Here is a 22,030-nt window from a genome sequence, read left to right on the forward strand (position 1 = left end):
TTGAGAGCCACTGGTCTTGGCTATAATACACTTTTTGAAAAACTGATTAAGTGATGTATATGCTTTCCTAAGAGCTATTCTCTCATGGTTAAAGAATATGGGACCTTTCTTGCTAGAGTAAATTGTGAGGAGAAAAAAGATTAAAGTCAATGTGACTATACACTTGATATCAACATCATGTATACCAGTAAAGGGTCCGGTGTGCAGTCCTTATGTGGCTAACTGTTCCAAAGAAGTTAATTCTGCCTGATTAGAAACTGCAAAATTTGGCCCTTTGCGTGTTTCATAACATTGGGTAAAATCCTGGCCTCATGGAAGTTTTGCCACTTATTTCACTGGGACCAGGATTTCATCCTCAATTCAGTGGATTGATTTGAGCAACTAATTGTCCCCGAGAACAGAGGTCCTCTGTCTACAAAGAACATGGGCAACAAAAGTACAAGTGTCTCCAACAAGCCACAACCTTGATCTTCCAACTTTTTGGGGGGAGAGGATGCATCTGATTCCAGTATCCATGCAACTTTTACTCGAGTCTCACGAGATTGCCAATGAGTGTCTTATTTGTGAGGCGGCAGGTGGCCCATTGGGACTGAATCACCCTGCTATTTGGTCAGTATTCGGTTTGTGGGTTATGACTTCTGGGTCAGAGTCTCATCTGGTGTGTCAGTGTAGCTCTGTTGCTGAACTGCTGATTTACACCAGCTGAAGATCTGCCCGTCTGGGTTGCTCAAAGATGGTCATGTTTCGTTCCAATGATCTGCTGATTGGAGTGCTAACGTTTTATTTCTTCACTTAAAAACATTATGGAGACTCTGGTTATAAACCAAGCAAGCCAAAGTCAACCTGGTCTTTGTTTTTTCTACAGCTGAAAACTCAGTCCTGTGCACTTGCGTGTCTCATGCACAAAACATGACAGGCGTGCATGTAAAAGCAGTTCCCATGGAAGCCGTACATCCTTGATTTTGCTGTTTTTGATTTTAAACTTTTAGTGAAAACATAAAAGCAACTTTTTATGTATTTTCAGGAAATTCGATTGATTGACTATGAGAAAATGGTTGATCACAGAGGACTACGAGTGGTAGCCTTTGGACAGTGGGCTGGTGTAGCAGGTATAGTGATACAAGAAGTAGGCCTAGGACTAATAATGCTCCACCAACATCAGCACCTTTTTAGTTTACATTAACTTTCTGAGAATCCAGGCCTGTCGTGCTTTTTGTAGCTGCTGTGCAGCTCCTGAGAATCTTTTTCTAGTCTGTTGCTAATTCCCGGCACTCCCCAACTCCGTTATTTTACTTCCTATAAAGTCCCATCTATCTATACAGAACCAGTATTTGTCTTGCCAGGAGAGTAGATACTCAACCTCACTGGAAGGAGAATCAATGACTCGAGGCCTTACAGAATGTGTGCTCTAGAAAGAAAGGTCTATCACCTTCCCCGTGAGCCAAAGTGTATGGTAAAGCTACAACACACATACTAATCAGCCCTCTTTTTTGTGACACGGTCCTGATAGCTTTGTATTCAGTACCTCCGAAAAGCTCACTACTCTTCAGTGGAATTTAGTGGTGTGGGTTTGTCTCCTCTCTCCCCCCCCCCCGCCACCGCCCCCCAAAAAAATTGTCATATTTGAGGGATGTCAAATGGAGGACTGAGATCAAAGTCTGCTGTTGAACCTGTGTTTTATCTTGAGTCCAGGAAGATCTTCGGTATCAGTCACTGTAGATCCTGTATGTCCATTCTTAATTATATTAACTGTGTAATTCTGAAATAGGAATGATCAATATTTTACATGGAATGGGATTACGATTTCTTGCTCTAGGACATCACACTCCTTTCATGGTAAGACTTTTACATATATCACTTGAACATTTTAGTAAAAAGAAATATCATTGGATCTGGACAAACATTGACGAGAACACTTTTGTCTGGTTTCAGCACCTTGGTATGGCTCATAACTACAGGAACAGCAGCCAGGCTGTGCAGGCAGTGCGGGATGCTGGCTATGAAATCTCTCTGGGTTTGATGCCAAAGTCGATTGGACCGTTAACATTTGTGTTTACAGGCACTGGTAACGTTTCTAAGGTAAGAAGCCCGCCCACCAGCAATGCAATTCTCATTTTTGATGCATCTTTTTACCCAAGTCCTATTTCTACATCTTGTAGACTCTCACTGTACACAATTTCATGATAGAATTAATTTGTTCAGTTCTCTTGCTTCTAGGTTTTTTGCCATGATGTGGTATGAATTCTTAGTTACCCTAGACTTGTGCCTGTAGAGGAGCTATGATACTGGTTACTAGTCATGAATCCTAAAAACTAGGATGCGCTGTCAAGGAAAGCTGCTCCTCATGCCCTTAAATGCTATAGAATGGATAAGGATAACTATGGGAGAGGACTTCTGTTTGCTTTGTCTGTATACATTATTCCTCAAAGAAGGTTTGACTTCTGCATTATTTATGTGGTGTAAGACTTGATGTTGGTCTCTACCTAAAGGATGGATGGTTGATCTAACGGATGGGTTACACTCTCCACTACCCCTGAGATGCAGTCATCTGCAGAAGCTCTTTGCCTTTTTGGGCTGGGTGGTTGCAGGGTGCAGTCTCCATTAGTCACACAGCCCTTTAGCATCCATCCTTAGGCAAGAGACTACTAGCCAGCTGTTGGCTGCCGTGAGCGCTGATGTGGAACCTGGTTGATGGTCTGTCAGGAGATGCCAATGAACATGTGCTAAAGTGAAATGTCAGCCCAGAATCAGCAGTGAAATTCCTTTCTGGGGTCAACCAAGCCTCAGAGGTACCATAATCCTGCAGGCAATTCTCCATGAAACAGAGGAAGAGCCAGAGGGGAATATCAGTTGTCCCACCTACCATAGGAAGAAGTGTCAAAAGAACAGCTGCTGCCATTCAGGAAAAAGAGGAGGCTTTGGAAGAGGATTAGATGCTGACAACATTTGTGTTCCCAGAGCAGACTCTTTCCCTGTCACCTGCTACTCCCCCAGTTCACTAACCAGCACAGGCCCTTCCTAGCTGCATGCCTTCTTGCTCTTGGTCATCTTCCTCAATCCAGAAAGGCTTTGATATCTGTACCTCTTCCCAGCTGAACCTAGATGCAGTCTAAGGTATTTCTCCCCATCATTGTCTGGGAGCTGTGGGTATTCCTGCACAGAAGAGAATCCTCTGCTGATTAGGTACTCCTGGGAGAATTCTGCACCACTGTGCATGCACAGAATTCATGTCCCTTGAAGATTTTTTTTTTTTGCTTCCCTGCAGAAAAAGGACTTTCTGATGGAAGCAAAGGGAAGCTGCAAGAACAGTCATGCACCACTCCCTAGCTGCGCAGGTACATCATTTCAGGCATGCAGAACAGCCAGCAGAGAGGCAAATCACCGCAGGGCTGGGGATACCCCAGCCAGTGACTCCTACCCTGAGCTAGGATCAGCTGCTAGTCTCGTCTAGGTTGGAGGCAGGAGAGGACAGGACTTCCTCTTCCCCTGCAAGGAGTGGCTGGGGCTGTATCAGACCCACCCCTAGAAACCTCCCCCAGCTGCAGGAAGCTCAGCATCCTCCCCTGCTTCCTGCCCCCATTGCTCCTCAGCTGCAGAGGGGAGGGGTCACTGTATGGAGACCTGCTCCCCCATCTGCCCAACCCCCGTGCATCCAGACCTTCCATACCCAGATACCTCCGCCAAGCCTCACCCCATACACCATTGCCCCCCTGAACCCCACCCCATTGAACCTCAACCCCCTGCATCTGGAGCCCCCTGCACACAGATACTCTGCCTGCAGACCCCCACTCCTGCACCCAGACCACTCCTCCGCTGAGCTCCCTGCACTCAAACCCTCACCTTGATGAGTCCCACCCCCTTGCACCTCCCTGAGCCCCCACATCCAGATCTCTAGGCCACTGACTCCAGTGAGCTGCACCCAGACCTCTCCACTGAGCCTCAAACACTTTCACCTGGAAGCCCCTGCAGAGTCCCATTGCCCCTGCACCTGGAACCCCCGCAGCGAGCCTCTGTGCATCCAGATCCCCTCATACCTAGACTCCCCTCCACTGAGCTGTCTGTATCCAGATTGTCCCACACAGAATCCTCTCACCCCACACCTGGATCCCCCCACACTGAGCCCCTCCACACTTGGATCCTGCCCCACATCTGGTGTGCCTGGTGCAGAGGGGCAGGGCCCTAGGGTGTTTCTGGGACAAGCCCAGGCCTTGTGCTGTGTTAAGGTCAGGTGCCACCTCTGAGTTTGTGTCCTCAGGGTGGGGAGGCTGCAGGGTGATCTCCCACCTTCATTGCAGCCAGTGGCGTGTGCTCCCGACTGCCAAGCTGGAGCCTATGCATTTATTTATTGACAAATAAAACTCGCAGAATTTTGAAATCTTGTGTTCAACGTTTTTAATATTCGGTGCAGAATACCCTCAGAAGTAGTTAGAGGAGCCATACTGATGGGATGGAGTTTTTGAGGTCTATGGAAGAGAGTGAGGTTTGGAGTGGGGTAAGAAGCCTATTGGTAAGGATCAAATTGAGATGTATGATCAGGGATTAGGTGTCCCAGAGGGAATTTGTGTGTGTGTGTGGTAGTCTGTCAGTGACTTTGGTCATAAACTTCAGACTATAACTTCATTGCAAGATCATACAGAGGAAGCAGGTTTTGTTATGAAAATATCTCTGAACCAATGTCCATAATTAATAAATGACTTTGACTCTTCTCTCCTCAGTTTAGCACTTTGGAAGTGCCACTTTGAGAGAGAGAAATTTGTCATCACTTCTTTCCCCTCCCCACCTCCCCCACCCCCCCCCCAATATAGCCAGACAAGGCTAAATCAAAAAGTGGAACCACTCGCTATGAAAAACACTGCAGAAGGGAGGAATGTGTAGATCACAGTATGGCCCCGTACTGTGTTTTGCATTTGGGAAACTCTCATAAATGTGGGCAAAAATCATTTAGCAAAATGCTGCCGATCCAAAATGCAGGAAAGTCAAATGTAGTCAGTTGAAGACAATCTGACTGAGGAGTTTTACCTGCTGGGATCTAGCAAACCTGATGAGAGGAACTGGATGCTGCCTCTGAAAGTGAATGAAACAATTACTCCACTCAAATGAGACACAGGAGCTCAGGTTAATATTCTGTCTGAACAAAATTATGAGAGCCTGAAAATAGGACTTCCATTTTTTTTGGTCATAGTTTAGGTAACTAGTTATTCTGGAACAAATATACTATTGAAGATGCATTGCTAGCATCAACTGGAAAAGCCTCACGTACAGGCTCTTGCTCATTGTAGTACCAAAGGAGGTGACCCCAATTTTGTATTTTACACAGGTAGCCAGGGCTAAATCTGGTGAAATGGGTGCTTTCACTACATCATACTGAACCTGGCTATGAGGCACTCAGTGAGGAATATCATGGTCTGTTTCAAGGGTTGCATTACTTTGTATGGTGAACATACAATCCACATAAACAATCAGCCAGGTCCCTCCAGTTGTCCAGCCTTTTAGAAAGGTGCCATTTGCATTCCATGATAAACTCAAGGTTGAGCTCACAGGGATGGAAGCAATGCCAGTAATACAAAAAATTGAGGCGCCAATGGAAAGGGTGAGCTCCCTAGTCATGTGATGATAAATAATGGCCATCTATGCATGTGCTTAGATCAGAGAGACCTCAGTAAGGCTATAAAAAGACAATATTTCACACTGCCAATCAGAGAAGATATTCTGGTCCAGTTTGCGAATGCACAATATTTCAGTAAATTGGATGCATCCTCAGGAATTTGGCAGCTAAAATTAATTGAAAAAGCTCAAAACTATGCACATCTGCTACCCAATTTGGAAGACAAATTCTTATGCTTACCCTTTGGCACAACTTCAGCAAGAAGTGTACTACAAAACCATGCATGTGATCTCTGAACTTGTTAATGGTGTTGACATCTTTATTAATGGTGTTGAACAACATCTGGGGCTCAGCTAAAGAGAAACATGATGGTAGACTTTGGGAAGTCTTGGATGTAACTAGAGCTGCAAACTTGAAACTAAATAGAGAGAAATGTGTTTTAGAGGTTACAGAACTGACTTTTGCTGGAGATCTTTCCAACAAAGATGATCAACCTGATAAGAGGATGATTTCAAGCCATTGAAATGATGCCATGTTTCCCATCAAAGAAAGATGGCCAGTGTTTCCTGGGAATGGTTAATAATCTTGGAAAATTCATATCTAACCTACGTACAAAATCAGTAGCTTTGAGGAAACTCCTAGAAAATAAAAATGAATAGTCCTGCGGTGCAGAACGGGAGGGATTGTTGGAAGGTTTGCAACAATGACCTGCACAAGAGCCAATGTTGAAGTTCTGCTCACCAGGCAGGCCTATTAAAGCTTCAGCAGCTGCGTCAGTCTGGGTTAGGTGCAGTTATTTTACAGAAGTATGAGGATTGTTAGCAACCAGTGGCATACGCATTTAAAATAACGGACTGATGCGGAAACAAGAGAGACACACACATTGAGACTGAGCTTTTAGGAATATTGTTTCTCTGTGAGAGATTCCATCAGTATATTTATGGCCAGACAATGGATGTTGAAATGGACTACAAGACCCTGATAGCATCTTTTGGCAAACCACTAAATGACTGTACCTTAAGGGTTCAAAGAATAATGATGATAAAACTGCAAAAGTTTGATTTTTTGGTTGTGATCTACATGCCTGGTAAATTCATGTTTACTACAGATGCACTTTCTAGAATGATGACTGCCACTATGAAACCAAAGAAGACCTTTGAGGTAGAGATGCAAGCCTAGATCTGATTGGGAAGTCCATTCCAATAGCTAACTAGAAACTGCAACAAATAAGAGGGCAAATGGAGAAAGATGAATTGTTGGGGATCCTTAAAGAAGCAATAATTAAAGAGTGGCCTGAAGAAATAAGCAGTTGCTGTACAAGTATAAGACTTAGAACTGCAGACATGAATTTACAGTGATAGGGTGATTTTCAAGGGCAGCAACATTATAATACCAATGAGACTCCAGAAAGAAATGCTACAGAACATCCGTAAGGGTCACTTAGGAACTGAGAAATGCAAACAATGAGCATGAGTACTGTATTGGCTGTGGACCAATCACGACATTACTAATGGGGTAGGAAACTGCTTTTCATGCTTCAGTGCAAGCCATGCCAGCAGGCAGAGCTGCTGAGATCTCACCCAGTTCCATAAAGGCCTTTAGGAGAATGTAGGCACTGATTTATTTACCTGGCAATTAAAGGGGTTTTTTAATGTCACAGATTCTCTGATCCAGAAATTTGCGCACTTCACAGTACTAATAGTGATAGCTGGCATGAAGGGAATCTTTTCCAGACATGGAATTCCAGATGAAGTCTTTGGCAGTAATGGGCTGTAACTTTCCAGTGTGGATTTTAGGCCATTTGCATAGATTGGGTGTAATTTAGACTTGATATGTTACCTGCACAAAATTCTGTTACCGTCAAGGTACCCACCCTTACCCTGTTCCTAGGGCTCAGACATAACCCTGTTAATTTAGGCACCTACTCTTACCCTTTCATGGGTTCAGGGAATAATCTTATACTCTGCAGGTTTGCAGGGTCTTTTACCTGTGAAAGAGCCTTATACGGTAGTATGCTACTTAACCTCTGTTTATTATCAATTACCAAAACAGAATGCACACAATGCTCACCACTCCCAGTAAGGCAGATGAACTTTTCATGATGGCCAGTCAGGATCAGATCATCTGGGGAGATGCATCTTCTGCACGGTGTCATTAGCAGAGTGTTGAGGTCTGGCAGCTGTGATCTTGGGGCTGTGTCCTGGAGTTGGTTCCCAAGCATTACCTTTTGCACGCTAACTTACATAGTGAAACTTGAGTCCTGCTTAGCTGTACTTTAACCAATCATTTTACTAAATATTACTAAACAGTTTTCTAACCAATCCTAACCTTGTAAAACAATTCTCTAACCAAAATCATACCCCACCACCTTAATTGATTTTTATACCTAGCAAAATTAATTATATAAGACAAATGATCAAAGAACCAGAAAGAGACCATAGAGATAAACATTAGCAAAGTGAGGAACCATAAAGGCAATAAAGTAGGGATTTCACTACCACAACTTGATAAGTGGTGTCTTGCCAGACAGAATGCCATCAAACTATATTTTCTTTAACCATTTTAAGATCTATTTCTTTATCTGGTGATGGTGAGTACTGTTAGAACAGGATTGCCTTCTTAACAAACTGATATTGCATTGTTTTAAGGTAATTTAGATGGAATGTGAGGATGTGACTTTCTGCTTCTAGCTCATGGCTGCTGCTCTCCTAATATGACTGCAGACAACGGTCTCAGAACTTACAATATGGCTACAAGAAAAGGCCTTATTCTTACAGGTGTTTTGGTATTTTTTTCACACGTCAAAGGAACTTGTGGAAAGGTCTATATGGATACTAAAGAACCCTTATGAAAAAGACTTTCGACAGTGGGGGTGATTTGCATAAAGTTTCATTGGTTTAGCTGAAGAACATCTGTTAGCTTTAATCTAGCTAGTATGGGTACTGACAAGAGTGTAGTGGTGGTGACACAGGCTTCAGTGCAGATTATCAGCCAGAGTAGGGACCCTGGAGCTGAGAGCAACTATGCTTCAAAATAACATTTGAGTTTCACAGAGTGATTAGGTTAGCTGCTGCTGACTTATAACTCAAGCTGTTGCATCCCCGTTGCCTTACTAGCTGAAGCTTCAGCAGCACTGGAACCTCAACAGACCACCTCCTCTGCTGTCCCACGCTCAACAGGCTAGCTAGTTAGAGTTAAAAGAACCACTTAACTCAAGCTAGAGATAGGTGTGTTTGGTTGGGAGTCGAATTAGGGGTAATACTTGAGTTCTAACTCCAGTTAACAATGCTCTGAAGACATATCTGGTGACTTTTTTTTGTTTTTAGTTCACTAAACTAAAATGAACACTTGCTCATGTTACACAGTGGACCAGAGTTCAGGCAGCATTCCATTTCAGGCAGGTACTTGGCACATGTGGATTAGTATGTTTCTCTATAGAGACAGTGTAATCTGGCAGGATTGGCGAGACCTATTGAAAATGAGCTCTTGTGAACATTCTGTGAATGCAAAATTTAACAATTTTCTTTCTGCAGTTTTTCAATATCCTGTCCTCCTTGCTGATGTCCACATGATTCTGGGTCATATTTTTATCTGCAGGGTGCCCAAGAAGTGTTCAGTGAACTCCCCTATGAGTTTGTGGAGCCACATGAACTGAGGGAGGTTTCCAAATCTGGAGGTAATGCTAAGCCCAAGTGTGATAAACTTTAGAATCTCTGACCAATGGTATTGCTTCTTAAATAACTGACTTCCTCCTCTTTATTGCAGACCTTAGGAAAGTATATGGGACAGTGTTAAGTCGTCACCATCATCTTGTAAGGAAGACCGATGGGGTGTATGATCCGGAGGAATACGACAAACATCCAGAACTCTACACTTCTCGTTTTAATACTGATGTGAGCATTGCTGCTGTTCTCTCAGTACAAGGGTTTCCAAATATTGCTGATAGTAAATACTGTTCCAAGTTCTCTGTAGTTAGAGAATCACTTGTCTAAAAGGCTAGATCAAATTCAAGTTCCCTTGACTATCAATAACATCCATGTGAGATATTCTGGAATTTGTGACTTTCTTTGCAGATTGCACCATACACTACTTGTTTGATTAACGGAATATACTGGGAGCAACACACCCCTCGCTTGTTAAATCGACACGATGCAAAAAAGTTGCTGGCTCCAGTTAAACCTTCTGCTGCTGCAACTGAAGGTTGTCCAGAATTACCACACAAGTAAGGCACTTTTGTTTGGTAGTAAGAATTATTCTCTAGCATTCTAATTAAACAATAAGGATCAGTGGTTTCAGCAAAACATCTAATAAATACATTGACATTATATGAGAGAAACTTAGGGGCAGAACACCCAACCCATCCTGCTTTCTTTTCCCACATGCTTCCCTATTGCTTTGTTTCCTTTTGGAATTTGTACATCCCACTTACAAATGTCATTCATTTGTACTATTAACAAATGGCAGATTTGTAAATTAAGTTAACCCTAAACATGCTTCTTTCCTTGGGGAAAGGATGCGAGAGCAAATGTGACAAATGACGTTGTGTGTGCAGGTTTAATAAATCATTATGTCAAATACTTCAGCCGAGTTAAGACAACAAAAAATACTTAAGAGTGCTATACAAAAAAACCTACATTGCAAATTTGAGACTGGTGAAGTGTGGCCCCCTACTGAAGCTCACTTGTGACTAACTCCCTAAAACTCATCTCTAACATACTGTTTAGAATGAAGAAATTTTTTTTTCATGCTTGACCTTATTTATGAATCAATAAACCAATGATAATTGTAACTAAAAGATCATTACTAGGACAATATGTAACCACAGCTAGCTCTTAAGCCTTAGATGTTAATCCATACTTTAATATTTTGCTGATAAATTGATTATTGAAAACATCTGCTGTACCACAAGTTCCTTGTCCATTTTTGTCAATTGCTGAGTATTTAAGGGCTTCCCTTATCAATGACGACATTTTGTCCATTACAACATACATCTATAATATTAGGAATCTCTTTATATACTACCTGTGCTCACAGACGAGACAAAGAAAATAAACTATTGACCATGGTCTCCTTTTCATGGTGTCTGGTTTATGTAATTTAACTTATCTACTAATTTTATGGATTTTAAAAAAGGTATCTAGAACTATCTATATCTATCTATACCAAGTCATTATAGAAATAGTCTGTTACTGCAATTCCTGGTAAGATAAGTGTCTTTCAATAGATTATTTTATTAATTACAGAAAATACCTGTTCCATGTTGGTTACAAGTGCTTCCTTTCTGGACGTACGAATGGCAATACTGGGTGAGGCCAGTGGTCCATTTAGCCCAGTATCCTGTCTTCTGATAGTGGCCGATGCCTGGTGCTTCCACAGCTTCTAGCAGTTAGAGGCTGAAGACACCCAGAGCGTGGGATTGCTACTAGCCACTTATAAACCTGACCTCCATGAACTAAACTAATTCTTTCTTTTTGAACCAAGTTAGTTTTGGCCTTCACGACAACCCTGGTGCGTTGTGTGAAGTAGTACTTCCTTTTGTTTCTTTTAAACCTGCTGTTTAATTTCATTAGGTGACCCCTGGTTCTTGTGTTTATGTAAAGGAGTAAATAATATTTCCTATTCACTTTCTCCACACCATTCATGATTTTATAGGCCTCTATCATATTTCCTAGTAGTAGTCTCTTTTCTAAGCTGAATAGTTTGTTTTAATTTCTCCGTGTATGACAGCTGTTTCATACCCCCAAATCATTTTGTTAGCTTTAACTGCTGCTACACATTGAGTGGATGTTTTCAGAGGTGTCCCTAGACTGTTTGCCAGAAGCTGGGGAATGGGTGACAGGGCATGGATCACTTGATGACTACCTGTTCTGTTAATTCCCTCTGGAGCACCTGGCATTGGCCACTGTCAGAAGACAGGATACTGGGCTAGATGTACCTTTGGTCTGACCTAGTATGGCTGTTCTTATGTTCTTAACTATCCTCTATGACTCCAAGATCTTTCTTGAGTGGTAACAACTAATTTAGATCAAATCATTTTGTATGTATAGTTGGGATTTGTTTTCCAACGTGCATTACTTTGCACTTATCAACATTTGGGCAACAAAGTGGCAGATGAAATCAATCACCTAGTTTTGTGAGATCCCTTTGTAACTCTGCCACGTCCAAAGCAGACTGCCATCTTGAGTAATTTTGTATTGTCAGCAAACTTTGCCACCCGACTGTTCACCTCCTTTCCCAGATAGCTTATGAATATGTTGAACAGTGTAGGTCTCAGTACAGATCCTTAGGGCATCCTGTTAGTTACATCTTTTTATCATGAAAACTGGCCATTTATTTCTACCTTTTGGTTTCTTACCTTTTAACCAGTTACTGAACCATGAGCGGGCCTTCCTTATCCCATGACTGCTTTAGTTTGCTTAAGATGAGGTCCCTCACCAAAGGCTTTCGAAAGTCCAAGTACACTATACCCAGGGTCACCCAACATTCTTGTTGACCCACTCCAAGCATTCTAGTAAATTAGTCAGACATGATTTTCCTTTAGAAAAGCCATGTTGACTTTTCCGCAACATATTGTATTGATCTGTGTCTGATAAGTCTGGTTGTTCTTCACAAGAGTTTCAATCTTCTGATCTTTTGTAACTATTCTTATTTGTGTTTGGATGTTTTTTGTTCATTGTTTTTATTTAATTACTTTAGACTTATGGCAATATGTGACATTTCAGCAGACACTGGAGGATCCATAGAATTTATGACAGAGTGTACATCAATTGACAGTCCATTCTGTATGTATGATGCTGACCAGCATATTATTCATGGCAGGTGGGAGAACCTTTAATTTGCTCTATACTTTTTGTTTCAATATCATAGTCTACTCAGACTACTATATGAAGAGTCGTGCTTTTGAAACATGACCGCTAAAGATATGACCAAGAAAATGTGACATGGAATCATAATGTTTTCTCTTCCAGTGTGGAAGGCTCTGGGATTCTGATGTGTTCCATTGACAACTTACCAGCACAGCTTCCTATAGAAGCAACAGAATACTTTGGAGACATGCTTTTAACTTATGTCGAAGAGATGGTAAGGCCTTGGGTATTCAGTGAGAGTGAAGGTTTAAACTTAAACTTTGTTCATGTGGCTCTTTTGGTCTGCCATATATAGATTTAAAAAAAAATCTGCTGTAGAACATAACTGAATCAGTCTGAAAAATGACTGCTCCACAGTGTCTGAGGTAAAATTTCCAAAGGCACTGAAGTCCCATTTTCAAAAAGTGACTTTGGCATGTAAGAGCCGAAGTCTCATTGAAAGTCAATGGGAATGAAAGTCACTTGAAACAATTATGTGGGTCAGGAGAATTTCAGGTTTAAAAGGTTATTTTATGTGCAATTCCTGCATGTGCTTTAATATGCCTTAAAACCTTGACAGTTTCCTTCTTTTTTTTAATGAAGGAAATTTTTCCAAAGAGGATTTATCTCTGAAAGTTCTCTGAAAATGTGTGGGAAATAAAATGCTCTGACTGAAATCCTTCATCTTCACAGCTGTTATCTGATGGCTCACAGCCTCTCGAAAGCCAGAATTATTCACCTGTTGTACGAGATGTAAGTCTTTCGAGCTATTTCCATTCCTCTTCTGACTTAGATATGTAAAGTTCAGACGTAGGAAAAGTAATTTTATGTTTCATATACTTTGTAGGCAGTGATTACGTCCAATGGTTCATTGACTGATAAGTATAAATATATCCAGAATTTGAGGGAGAGCAGGTAATGTATAGTGTGGTTTAAGTTTCTCATTGTCTTGATTCTGTGACTCAGGTTTTGGATAACCATGCTTGCTTTCTACCTTCCTTTTTTTTCATTTAACTAACTGTTAGTGAAATTCAGCTGTGTTAATTTATGTGGTTAAATGTATCCTGGGTTGAATCTTCCTACTGTGTCTAACCGTATTAGCCTATATTACTAATTTAATGCTGAACCTGAGGAAAAAGCCAAAGCGACAAATGTGTGCCATGTTAGTAATTAGGATTTCTCAGACAGAGAAAATAATTGCATGCTAATTGTATTATTCCCTCCTTGCACCTTCCAAACATGCAACACTAGCTTATTTAGGGGTGGCTGGCCTCTGAGGACCAGTAAGATAGTTTGCAGACTTCCCATTTTAGTACTATAGACTTGCAGTTCTTGCCCTCAGGAAGAGGTGTTCCTCTTGCCCCACTGATCTGCAGCACTCTTCTGTGATTGGGAGTATGCAGGATTCTGCATAAAGGCCTCTAACTTTCCATTAGACTTGTACTGTGCCCATCACCTGAGGTACCATTCTATCCTTGTCATGTTTATTTTATCTTGCAGTGGTAAAAATGAATGGAGCAGATGGGGTTAGCGTCATTCAGTTAACGTACAATTTCCCTCCCTAACTCTTCAGTTATTCCTAGTAACCAACACATTTTATTTTTATGCTTTTTACAGAGTAGTGGTGTTATGGCAGTGATTAACTCTGTCTTTGTGGTGTTATGGCTGGAGCACATGTAATTTTTAAAGAAAATAGGAAAAACACAAAGGAAATAAATATAGATTTAAGCACTAAGTACATTCATGGCCATTAAAAACAATGTAATATGTCATTTTCCTAATTTACTTAACATCTGGGTTGCAGAAATGTAAAATATAATGGTCCAAATAATAGTGAATCCCTCTGAGGATATTAGGAATATTCTGTTTTAAATGAAGAATTATTAACAGGCCTTATTGCACCCTTTTCTTTAGTAGTGGAGCAACTCATTTGTTTCTGGAAGACCACAGCTTACCACAGAGTTTTTAGCATATGCTGTTATGGTGGACAACCTTAGCCGGTTGTCTTCACTAATATTGCTTCTTATTCCTGGCGCAGCATTGTGGCCTCTTTTGGCACCCTTCTTAGCTCACGCTAGACCATACAAGAGGTTAAGAAGCTGAAAACTCCTTTGGTAAAAGGTCAACTTGTGTGTAGATTTTTTTTCTTTCTGCAAAATAGTGTATTGTGCCTAAAGGAAGAGTGAATAAAGCCTTTTCTCTGATGCCTTCTCTTTGGAACTAATTCAAATGAACTTACTCTTTAAAATGTGAGGAGAGGAGAGAAGTTTTGATGGCTTATTATACCCTGCTCCATAATCTCTTCAGCACTGCATAGCTTATGCTGGTTATCTGTTCCTCTTGCATAGCTGCAAATGACACATTTCTTTAACTAACCTAAGTGTCCAAAGTGCTGTACAAAGATTACTTAATTGAACTAATCACGTGTATGTTCGTGATGGGCAATAGTTCATATATTCTTTTCTGAAATATAAAAACTTTGCTGCAATTATGATGTACCAAAAATATCTCTTAGTAGCTTTTTAACAGAAAAGCACAAATACAGGCAGGGATCAGCCAGTCCCAGTTTGGTCAAACTCTTGCCATTGGACAGTTAGAGTTAGAGATCAGTGTATTTAGAAGCTAGATATTGCAAAAGCCATTTCTTCTGTAAGGAGTATTTCTTCTGTACCACCACTGGAAGTGCAATCTACTTTACCCCTCTTCGCATGTCTGTATGTATGTACGCATCTGGTGTAGGTATGGAATGTGTGAAGAAGTCATCACTCTTTCTCTATGGGTCTGAGAGTAGTATCCTTAGTGAGGAGGATCTTGCATCCAAACTGATGATGGGGCTGTCGGAGGAAAGATTCTTTGTCCTACCATGCCAGAAGATGTACAAAGTGATATTTAGCGGGTGTTGGTGGTTCATGAAGTAATGCTGGGACTGTTGTCCAATCTGGGACCACGTATACAAGCAGGTTTTATTATGTAGGTGCTATCTGTCTATATAGGTTCCCATGATGCCCTGAAGCGACTCTGGTTTAATCTGTCCAAAGTTGGCCTCTCAACTTAGAGGTCACAGATGATGGACGGAGCTAGGCACAATCTGGAACCTTGCAATGTTAGTTCCAGATGATACAATCCAATCGCTAGCCCAGAAGTGGTCAGGTTGTTTTTTGAAGTAGAGTAAATGATGGATTCTTTTTTGATTTGAAGACTTAAGTTAAATTTGAGAACTTCTGTAACTCAAACAGACATTGTGAGCCTATTGCAGGACTGGTGGGTGAGGTTCTCTTGCAATGTTCAAAAGTTTATATTCAATGATCATGATGATCCTTGCTGGCCTTAAAGTCTTTTGGCCTATGAGTAGGGCCCTACCAAATTTGCGGTCCATTTTAGTCATAGGATTTAAAAAATCATAAATTTCATGATTTCAGCTATTTAAATCTGAAATTTAAGTGTTGTAAATTTGTAGCGGTCCTGACCCAAAAAGGACCTGTGGCAGGTGTGTGTGTGGGGGTTGCAGTACTGCTACACTTACTTCTGCGTTGCTGCTGACAGCAGCTCTGCCTTCAGAGCTGGGCTGCCTGCCAGCAGTTGCTGCTCTCCTGCACTCCTGCTGGTGGTGGCGCTGCCTTCAGAGCTGGACTGCTGAAGTAAGTGTAGCAGAAGGAAGGATGGCATGGTATGGTATTGCCACCCTTACTTTAGCACTGCTGCTGGCCAGGCGCTACCTTCAGAGCTGGGTAGCTTACTGCTGCTCTCTGGCTGCCCAACTCTGAAGGCAGCACAGAATACCCCAACCCCCCCTAAAATAACCTTGTGACCCCTCTACATCTCCCTTTTGTTTCAGGATGTCCAATTTGAGAAATTCTCCTCTCCCCAGTGAATTTTGTATAGTATAGGGTAAAAGCACACACAAATCTGATTTCACAGGTGGAGATCAGACTTCATGGTCCGTGACACGTTTTTCATGGCAGGGTTCTACTAAATTCACAATCTGAGGTTGGACTAGTTTGGTTGTTGAGGAAAATTCAGTGACTTCTGAGGAAGAATGAGAAGTCACAGCTGCAGTAGCTGCTGGAGGAACAGTGGAACAGGTATCGAGTGGTGTGACCCTTTTTTGAGGCTGGATTTAAACTTTTAGTCCACTTTCCCTGAAGTAGGAGTTGTGCAATTGAAATTTTGAAAAAGCTTAGGGAAGTGACATTGTACTTTGGTTAGATAATCAGGCTGCAGAATTTAAACTTCTTCCTGAAATGAGCTCTTGGTTTATAAACTTGTTAAAACATACTGACTTGACATTGGCTTCAGCAGTTTGCTTATCCTGTATGTTTTTTAATTTTGACTATAACCCCTCTAGGGAATACTCACGGTCACTAACCAAGAATAAGAAGAGGGTCTTGTTACTTGGATCTGGGTATGTTTCTGGCCCTGTGATAGAATACCTCACTAGAGATCCCTGCGTAGAAATCACAACAGGTATGTAAGGCCTTGCTTGCTTTCAAGTATTAAAGAACTGTATTAAGCTTCAAGTATGTATACTGTGTATAGAAATAATTCTTTATTTTGTACCAGCATGGCAGCACAGTAAAAACTTTTATTTAAAAGCATATGAAGTGCGCTATGAGAAAACTGAAGATATATTCTACATTTGTAACTATTGCAGCAAAGAGTCCTGTGACACCTTATAGACTAACAGACGTTTTGGAGCATGAGCTTTCATGGGTGAATACCCACTTCGTCGGATGCATGACATCCAAAACGTCTGTTAGTCTATAAGGTGCCACAGGACTCTTTGCTGCTTGTACAGATCCAGACTAACACGGCTACACCTCTGATAATTAACTATTGTGCACCTCATTCAAAAAATTATTCTGTAGATTTAAGAGCACCTTAAAGAGACACCAACTTGAAGAATCACATTGCTATCTGAAAATATTTTACCTACTTCTTGTTACAAGTAGTGCCTAGAAAGAGACTGCAGAGACTATTTCTTTTCAGCTTGTTTAATTCCTACATCTGACAGCATTTCGTGCATAGTCAGTTTCATTCTTTCCTTGACAGTCGCTGCATTTTCTGTCATGCAAAAGCATGATGATGCCACTTTATGTGCTTCACTGGGGTGGTGGCTCGCATGAACTATCTTTCCCCTTCTCTACAAGAATGTGTTTAATCAGCAACAATGGTAGCAAAGCTGAAACCAAATGGGCAGCAGGCAGGCGTATACACAGACATCAGGGGGAAAGTGAGAGGAAGTTTGGCCAGGTGTTTGCTGTCAGTCATGTCCAAAATAACCTTCCAGTCACCACCAAGGAAAGGAGATTTTTATTAAGTTGGAATATGCTCATTAAAGTCTGCTCCATTAGGGAATGGGGTCTCTTGGAATTAGTCCACTTAAAAAATTATAGTTGACATGTCCCTCTTAAGAAGAGCTAATGAGGTGTGCGTCTGTAACAAGTATCTCTCATGATCTTTCTTTGCCCACCTGTGCGACCTATCCCACCTTGTTTGTCACCCTTTGCTGTGGCAGTGTGGTTGAATTACAGTAGCATGTAGAGAACCCAGCTGAGTTGGAGACTCTCTGTTGCAGTAGGCATTGTGCAAATACACAGTAAGAGACAGGCCTTGCTCTTAAGAGCTTGCAGTTTAAATAGACTACAGATAGGGGATGGATGGTGAAACAGATGCATGGAGAGGTGAAGTAACTAGTTTACCATTACACCGCAGGTCAGTAGCAGTCAGGAATAAACTTGCACCTCCTGACTCCCAGTCCAGCACTCCTACCCACTAGACCATGCTGCTTTTCCATTCTGTTTTATACAGTAAACTCTTTGGTGCAAGGACCCTTCATTTTCTTAACTGGGGAAGGACCATTCATATGGTATAATGTTGTATGAATAATTAAAATAAACTCCACCCATTTTAAATTCCTGCTTTGTCTAGTATGTGTAGACCTAAACCTACAAATAAAAACATCTTTCAAATAACACTTTTCTTTATTTGCAGCCTATGGATACAGTGTTTCTCCTGCAAGCTGATGAGATCGTGGATGCCTAAAGCATTGTAATGATTACATCTCTCTGATCCCATCATCTGTTGCAGGAGAAACAGATCCCTGAATCCAGTTCCTGGTGTTTCAATTTTCTTTTCAGGCCTGTGAACCTGTTGATGGCCATAGGACTACTCCACATGGCTAAGGGTTGTGCAGCCGGCCCTATATCACAACATTTAAGACTAGTTTTCTGGTGTTGTCCATTAAATTGACAAGATAAATCATTGTCCAGAGGTTCGCATAATTCTAGGTGCTGTATGTGAGATTGTGTTGGGAGTGGCAGAGCAGAATGCTTCATCCATCTAGATCCTCATCTTTTCAGGCTTTTCTGTGTTTGACCTCCTTTTTCCCCCCCCCCCCAAAAAAAAAAAAAAAAGTTTCTCCACTGACTCTTTATTTCAGAACAGGTACCATTTGCCTGCATGACTTCGTGGTAGTTTTGGCTAATCATAGCGTAGCTAGCTGCTGGTATATTTTCTGGCAAAACCCTTTTATTCTAGTCCTCCCAGCTCTTGTCCTATTGCATTGGCAGGATTAATATTCCAGAGGAAATATACTTTGAGATCCCATCAGTGTCTCTCTTGTGAATTGTGACCAAGATTTTCTCAGTCCTGAGTATCCTCAGTGTAGTTCTCCCTTCCTATGTGGCTTTTCCTTACATCCTGTGTAAGAATCCCTTCAGCATTTTAGTTTAATGCATCATCTTTTGGATCCAGTTCCAGCACATTGTTAATGATAAGGGGACAGATCTGATTCCCTTCATCAGCGGTCCACTCACTTTTTTTCAATTTTTTAAAATTTCTAATGTTTCTAGGTGCCTCTTTTTTCTAGTAAAAATATTAAGAGACTGTGTGAGTGATATATACTGAGGCTCCAGCTCTCCTCATGGAACCATATCTTAATCTCCATTTGAATGTACTCCCTCCTCCATCAGTTCTACATGAGTGACTGGATTAGATATCTTGGGGCATGCCTGGGAGCTGGTTTTGTGCCCTGTCTACACTATAACTACAACTGTGTTTTGTTTTACAACCTATTTGTCACTCCCATCTGACCCAGATAGGAAAAAAATCCATTGAGTTGTGTCCACACAGCAGCCTTTTTTAACACAACACAACAACCATGTTTCTGTGTCCTGCATCCACCACACTTACTAATGGTGTTTTGGATTGATGCATCCTTGGTAAATGTGGGCAGCTATTCCATAACGCCTAAGCAGAGGACAGAGTGCCTGGAGGATGCATGTGAGGCAGTGCATTCGAGGATGTCCTGCTACACAGAGTTGGGACAAAGGAGGCCTGGCCAAACCAGTGTTGCAGGCATAGTTTCAGATGCCGTGCCAAGCTAGTGTGCTGAATTGCTGACCGTAAGATAAACTTGTGTTCGTCTAGGCTGCTGGTGAGGACAAAACTCTGTTAACAGCTGCAGTTATTAACCATCTTTTGTGTAATTGGAGTCTACAGTGTCACTAACTAGAGACACTGAGGAGGTGTGCTTTGAGGTGTGGGAGGAAGAGTAGCAGTTTTCACTTCACATGACACCTCATTATTGGCTAATGTTGGTGCCCCACAAGGGCTCAGGAAGAGACCTTCAGTCTCTCCTGATTCCTGCAATAACCTGCTTGATCGTACTCTAGAGCAGTGGTTCTCAAAGCTGGTCCACCGCTTGTTCAGGGGAAAGCCCCTGATGGGCCGGGCCGATTTGATTACCTGCTGGTCCACAGGTTCGGCCGATCGTGACTTCCACTAGCTGCGGTTTGCTGCTCCAGGCCAATGGGACTGCCCGCGCCACTTCCTGCAGCCCCCATTGGCTTGGAGCGGCAAACCACCGCCAGTGGGAGCCACAATTGGCTGAACCTGTGGATGTGGCAGGTAAACAAACCAGCCTGGCCCGCCAGGGGCTTTCCCCCTGAACAAGCGGCAGACTGGCTTTGAGAACCACTGGTCTAGACAGCAATTAAGGCTGCTAGGAAGAGAAGAGGGTCAAAATAAATAAAAAGAAGGAATAAAGCAGAGTTATCAGAAATGCTGTTCATTTCCTGTTCTCGTTCTGCAGTTTCCCTTAGTAGATCACTGTTTCTCAAGGTAAGGATATCCTGTGGATCCCTTAGGTCACAGCTGCTGTAGCTTGACATGACTTTTTTTCTTCACTTTCTAGTGCATTGCTCAAGACATGAAACACTTACACCTGTTTTATCTTTCAAGTGTGCACCTTTTTCTTTCTACTTTCTCTTAAGAAAGAGAGATGAATGTGGAGTGTAGTTGTATATTTGCGAAGGAACCCAGGCAACAAGTGCCAGTGAATGGAGTTTGATGCAGGATGACTAGGTTATTCTGCTAGTTTGAACGATGGAGGGTGCAGCTGGTGTTTTTTACCTTGATACTTTGGGGAGTAGGGTTGGGAGGGAAGTAATAATCAATTTCACTTGTCAAATATCTGAGGGACAGCCATGTTAGTCTGGCTCTGTAAAAGCAGCAAAGAGTTCTGTGGCACCTATAGACTAACAAACATATTGGAGCATGAGCTTTCTTGGGTGAATACCCACTTCGTCGGATACACATCACTTGTTTAATGGTTGACATTCATACTTTTTTAAACAGCATCCATCATGAAGGAGCAACTTGGCCAGCTGACCAAGAAATACAACAATGTTACTTCTGTTCACGTGGACATCATTAAGCGCGAGGATAAACTGTCCTCCTTGGTGAAGACACACGACCTCGTGATCAGGTCAGAATGCTGATTAAAACACGGGGGCTTGATCCTGAGATTTGCTATGGCTTCTTTACATTTCTTCAGTGGCACAAGTCACCTGTGTAGCTGCTTTTAAATAGCTACCTGGAGATTCCACCAAGGTACAGGAAATCACTGGGTGATGTAAAGCTAGCATAGTCGTCCTCCCCCACTCATAGCACTCAGGGAAGGGGTGGAGATGAGGTGTGATGGGGGGTAGGTAGTGACTAGCCATATCCTCGTCTCTCTGCACACAAGAGCACCAGGATTGTATCTAATGCAGTGTAATCTCTTCTTTGTTAAAAAGGGATGATAACTTATGAGGAAAGATTTTCAAATGGCTCTCTGTTCAGCTCCTTCATGGGCATGCAGTGTTATTTGCACAAACATTTGTGCCTACTTTGGGAACAGAATTCACCCACAAAACCATCACCTGTATGTGCTAGTTATGTTGCTCAGTAAACACGTATGGTCGTTGGTGCTTGCTAAATTGCATGCATATGTACAGAAGCCAAATTTGGAAAATTCGGCCATTACTGTCAAATGTTTGAAGAGTAAAAGGTTTTCTTTCTGAGCATTAAAACTAGCATTAAAGTAGGGATGGAAACTGCTTTATAGTGCTTGCCGTTGGGTCCCCCTCATTGAACTAGTCCTGAGTGATATCTCCTTTTCAGGCAGCCTGTGCCCTTCCAGAGATGGTTCAGCAGGACTTGTAATGAAAGCTTCTTCCAAGACCGCATTCTACTTTGAATCCGTTAGATGTTTAACGCACCAATGTAGAATGTGGTACTGAGAAACAAGGGCCCAGTT

General features: G+C 41.9%; 2 protein-coding genes across 3 annotated transcripts in view; both read left to right on the forward strand.

Annotated features, from left to right (window-relative positions):
- The window catches only part of LOC127042848 (uncharacterized), a 394,053-nt gene that overhangs the window by 14,373 nt on the left and 357,650 nt on the right, over window positions 1–22,030 (forward strand). The window lies entirely within an intron of this gene.
- AASS (aminoadipate-semialdehyde synthase) overlaps window positions 1–22,030 on the forward strand; it is a 52,216-nt gene that overhangs the window by 7,336 nt on the left and 22,850 nt on the right. For both annotated transcript variants that reach the window (XM_050936111.1, XM_050936112.1), the window contains 12 exons: window positions 1,025–1,109; window positions 1,769–1,836; window positions 1,933–2,079; window positions 9,203–9,281; window positions 9,371–9,498; window positions 9,679–9,827; window positions 12,302–12,424; window positions 12,574–12,685; window positions 13,144–13,203; window positions 13,298–13,365; window positions 16,796–16,914; window positions 21,088–21,217. In XM_050936111.1, the coding sequence (XP_050792068.1) occupies window positions 1,025–1,109; window positions 1,769–1,836; window positions 1,933–2,079; window positions 9,203–9,281; window positions 9,371–9,498; window positions 9,679–9,827; window positions 12,302–12,424; window positions 12,574–12,685; window positions 13,144–13,203; window positions 13,298–13,365; window positions 16,796–16,914; window positions 21,088–21,217 (1,268 nt within the window). The remainder of the gene's footprint in view (window positions 1–1,024; window positions 1,110–1,768; window positions 1,837–1,932; window positions 2,080–9,202; window positions 9,282–9,370; window positions 9,499–9,678; window positions 9,828–12,301; window positions 12,425–12,573; window positions 12,686–13,143; window positions 13,204–13,297; window positions 13,366–16,795; window positions 16,915–21,087; window positions 21,218–22,030) is intronic.

This window comes from Gopherus flavomarginatus, chromosome 1, assembly GCF_025201925.1.
Source record: "Gopherus flavomarginatus isolate rGopFla2 chromosome 1, rGopFla2.mat.asm, whole genome shotgun sequence".
Classification (NCBI taxonomy): domain Eukaryota; kingdom Metazoa; phylum Chordata; order Testudines; family Testudinidae; genus Gopherus; species Gopherus flavomarginatus.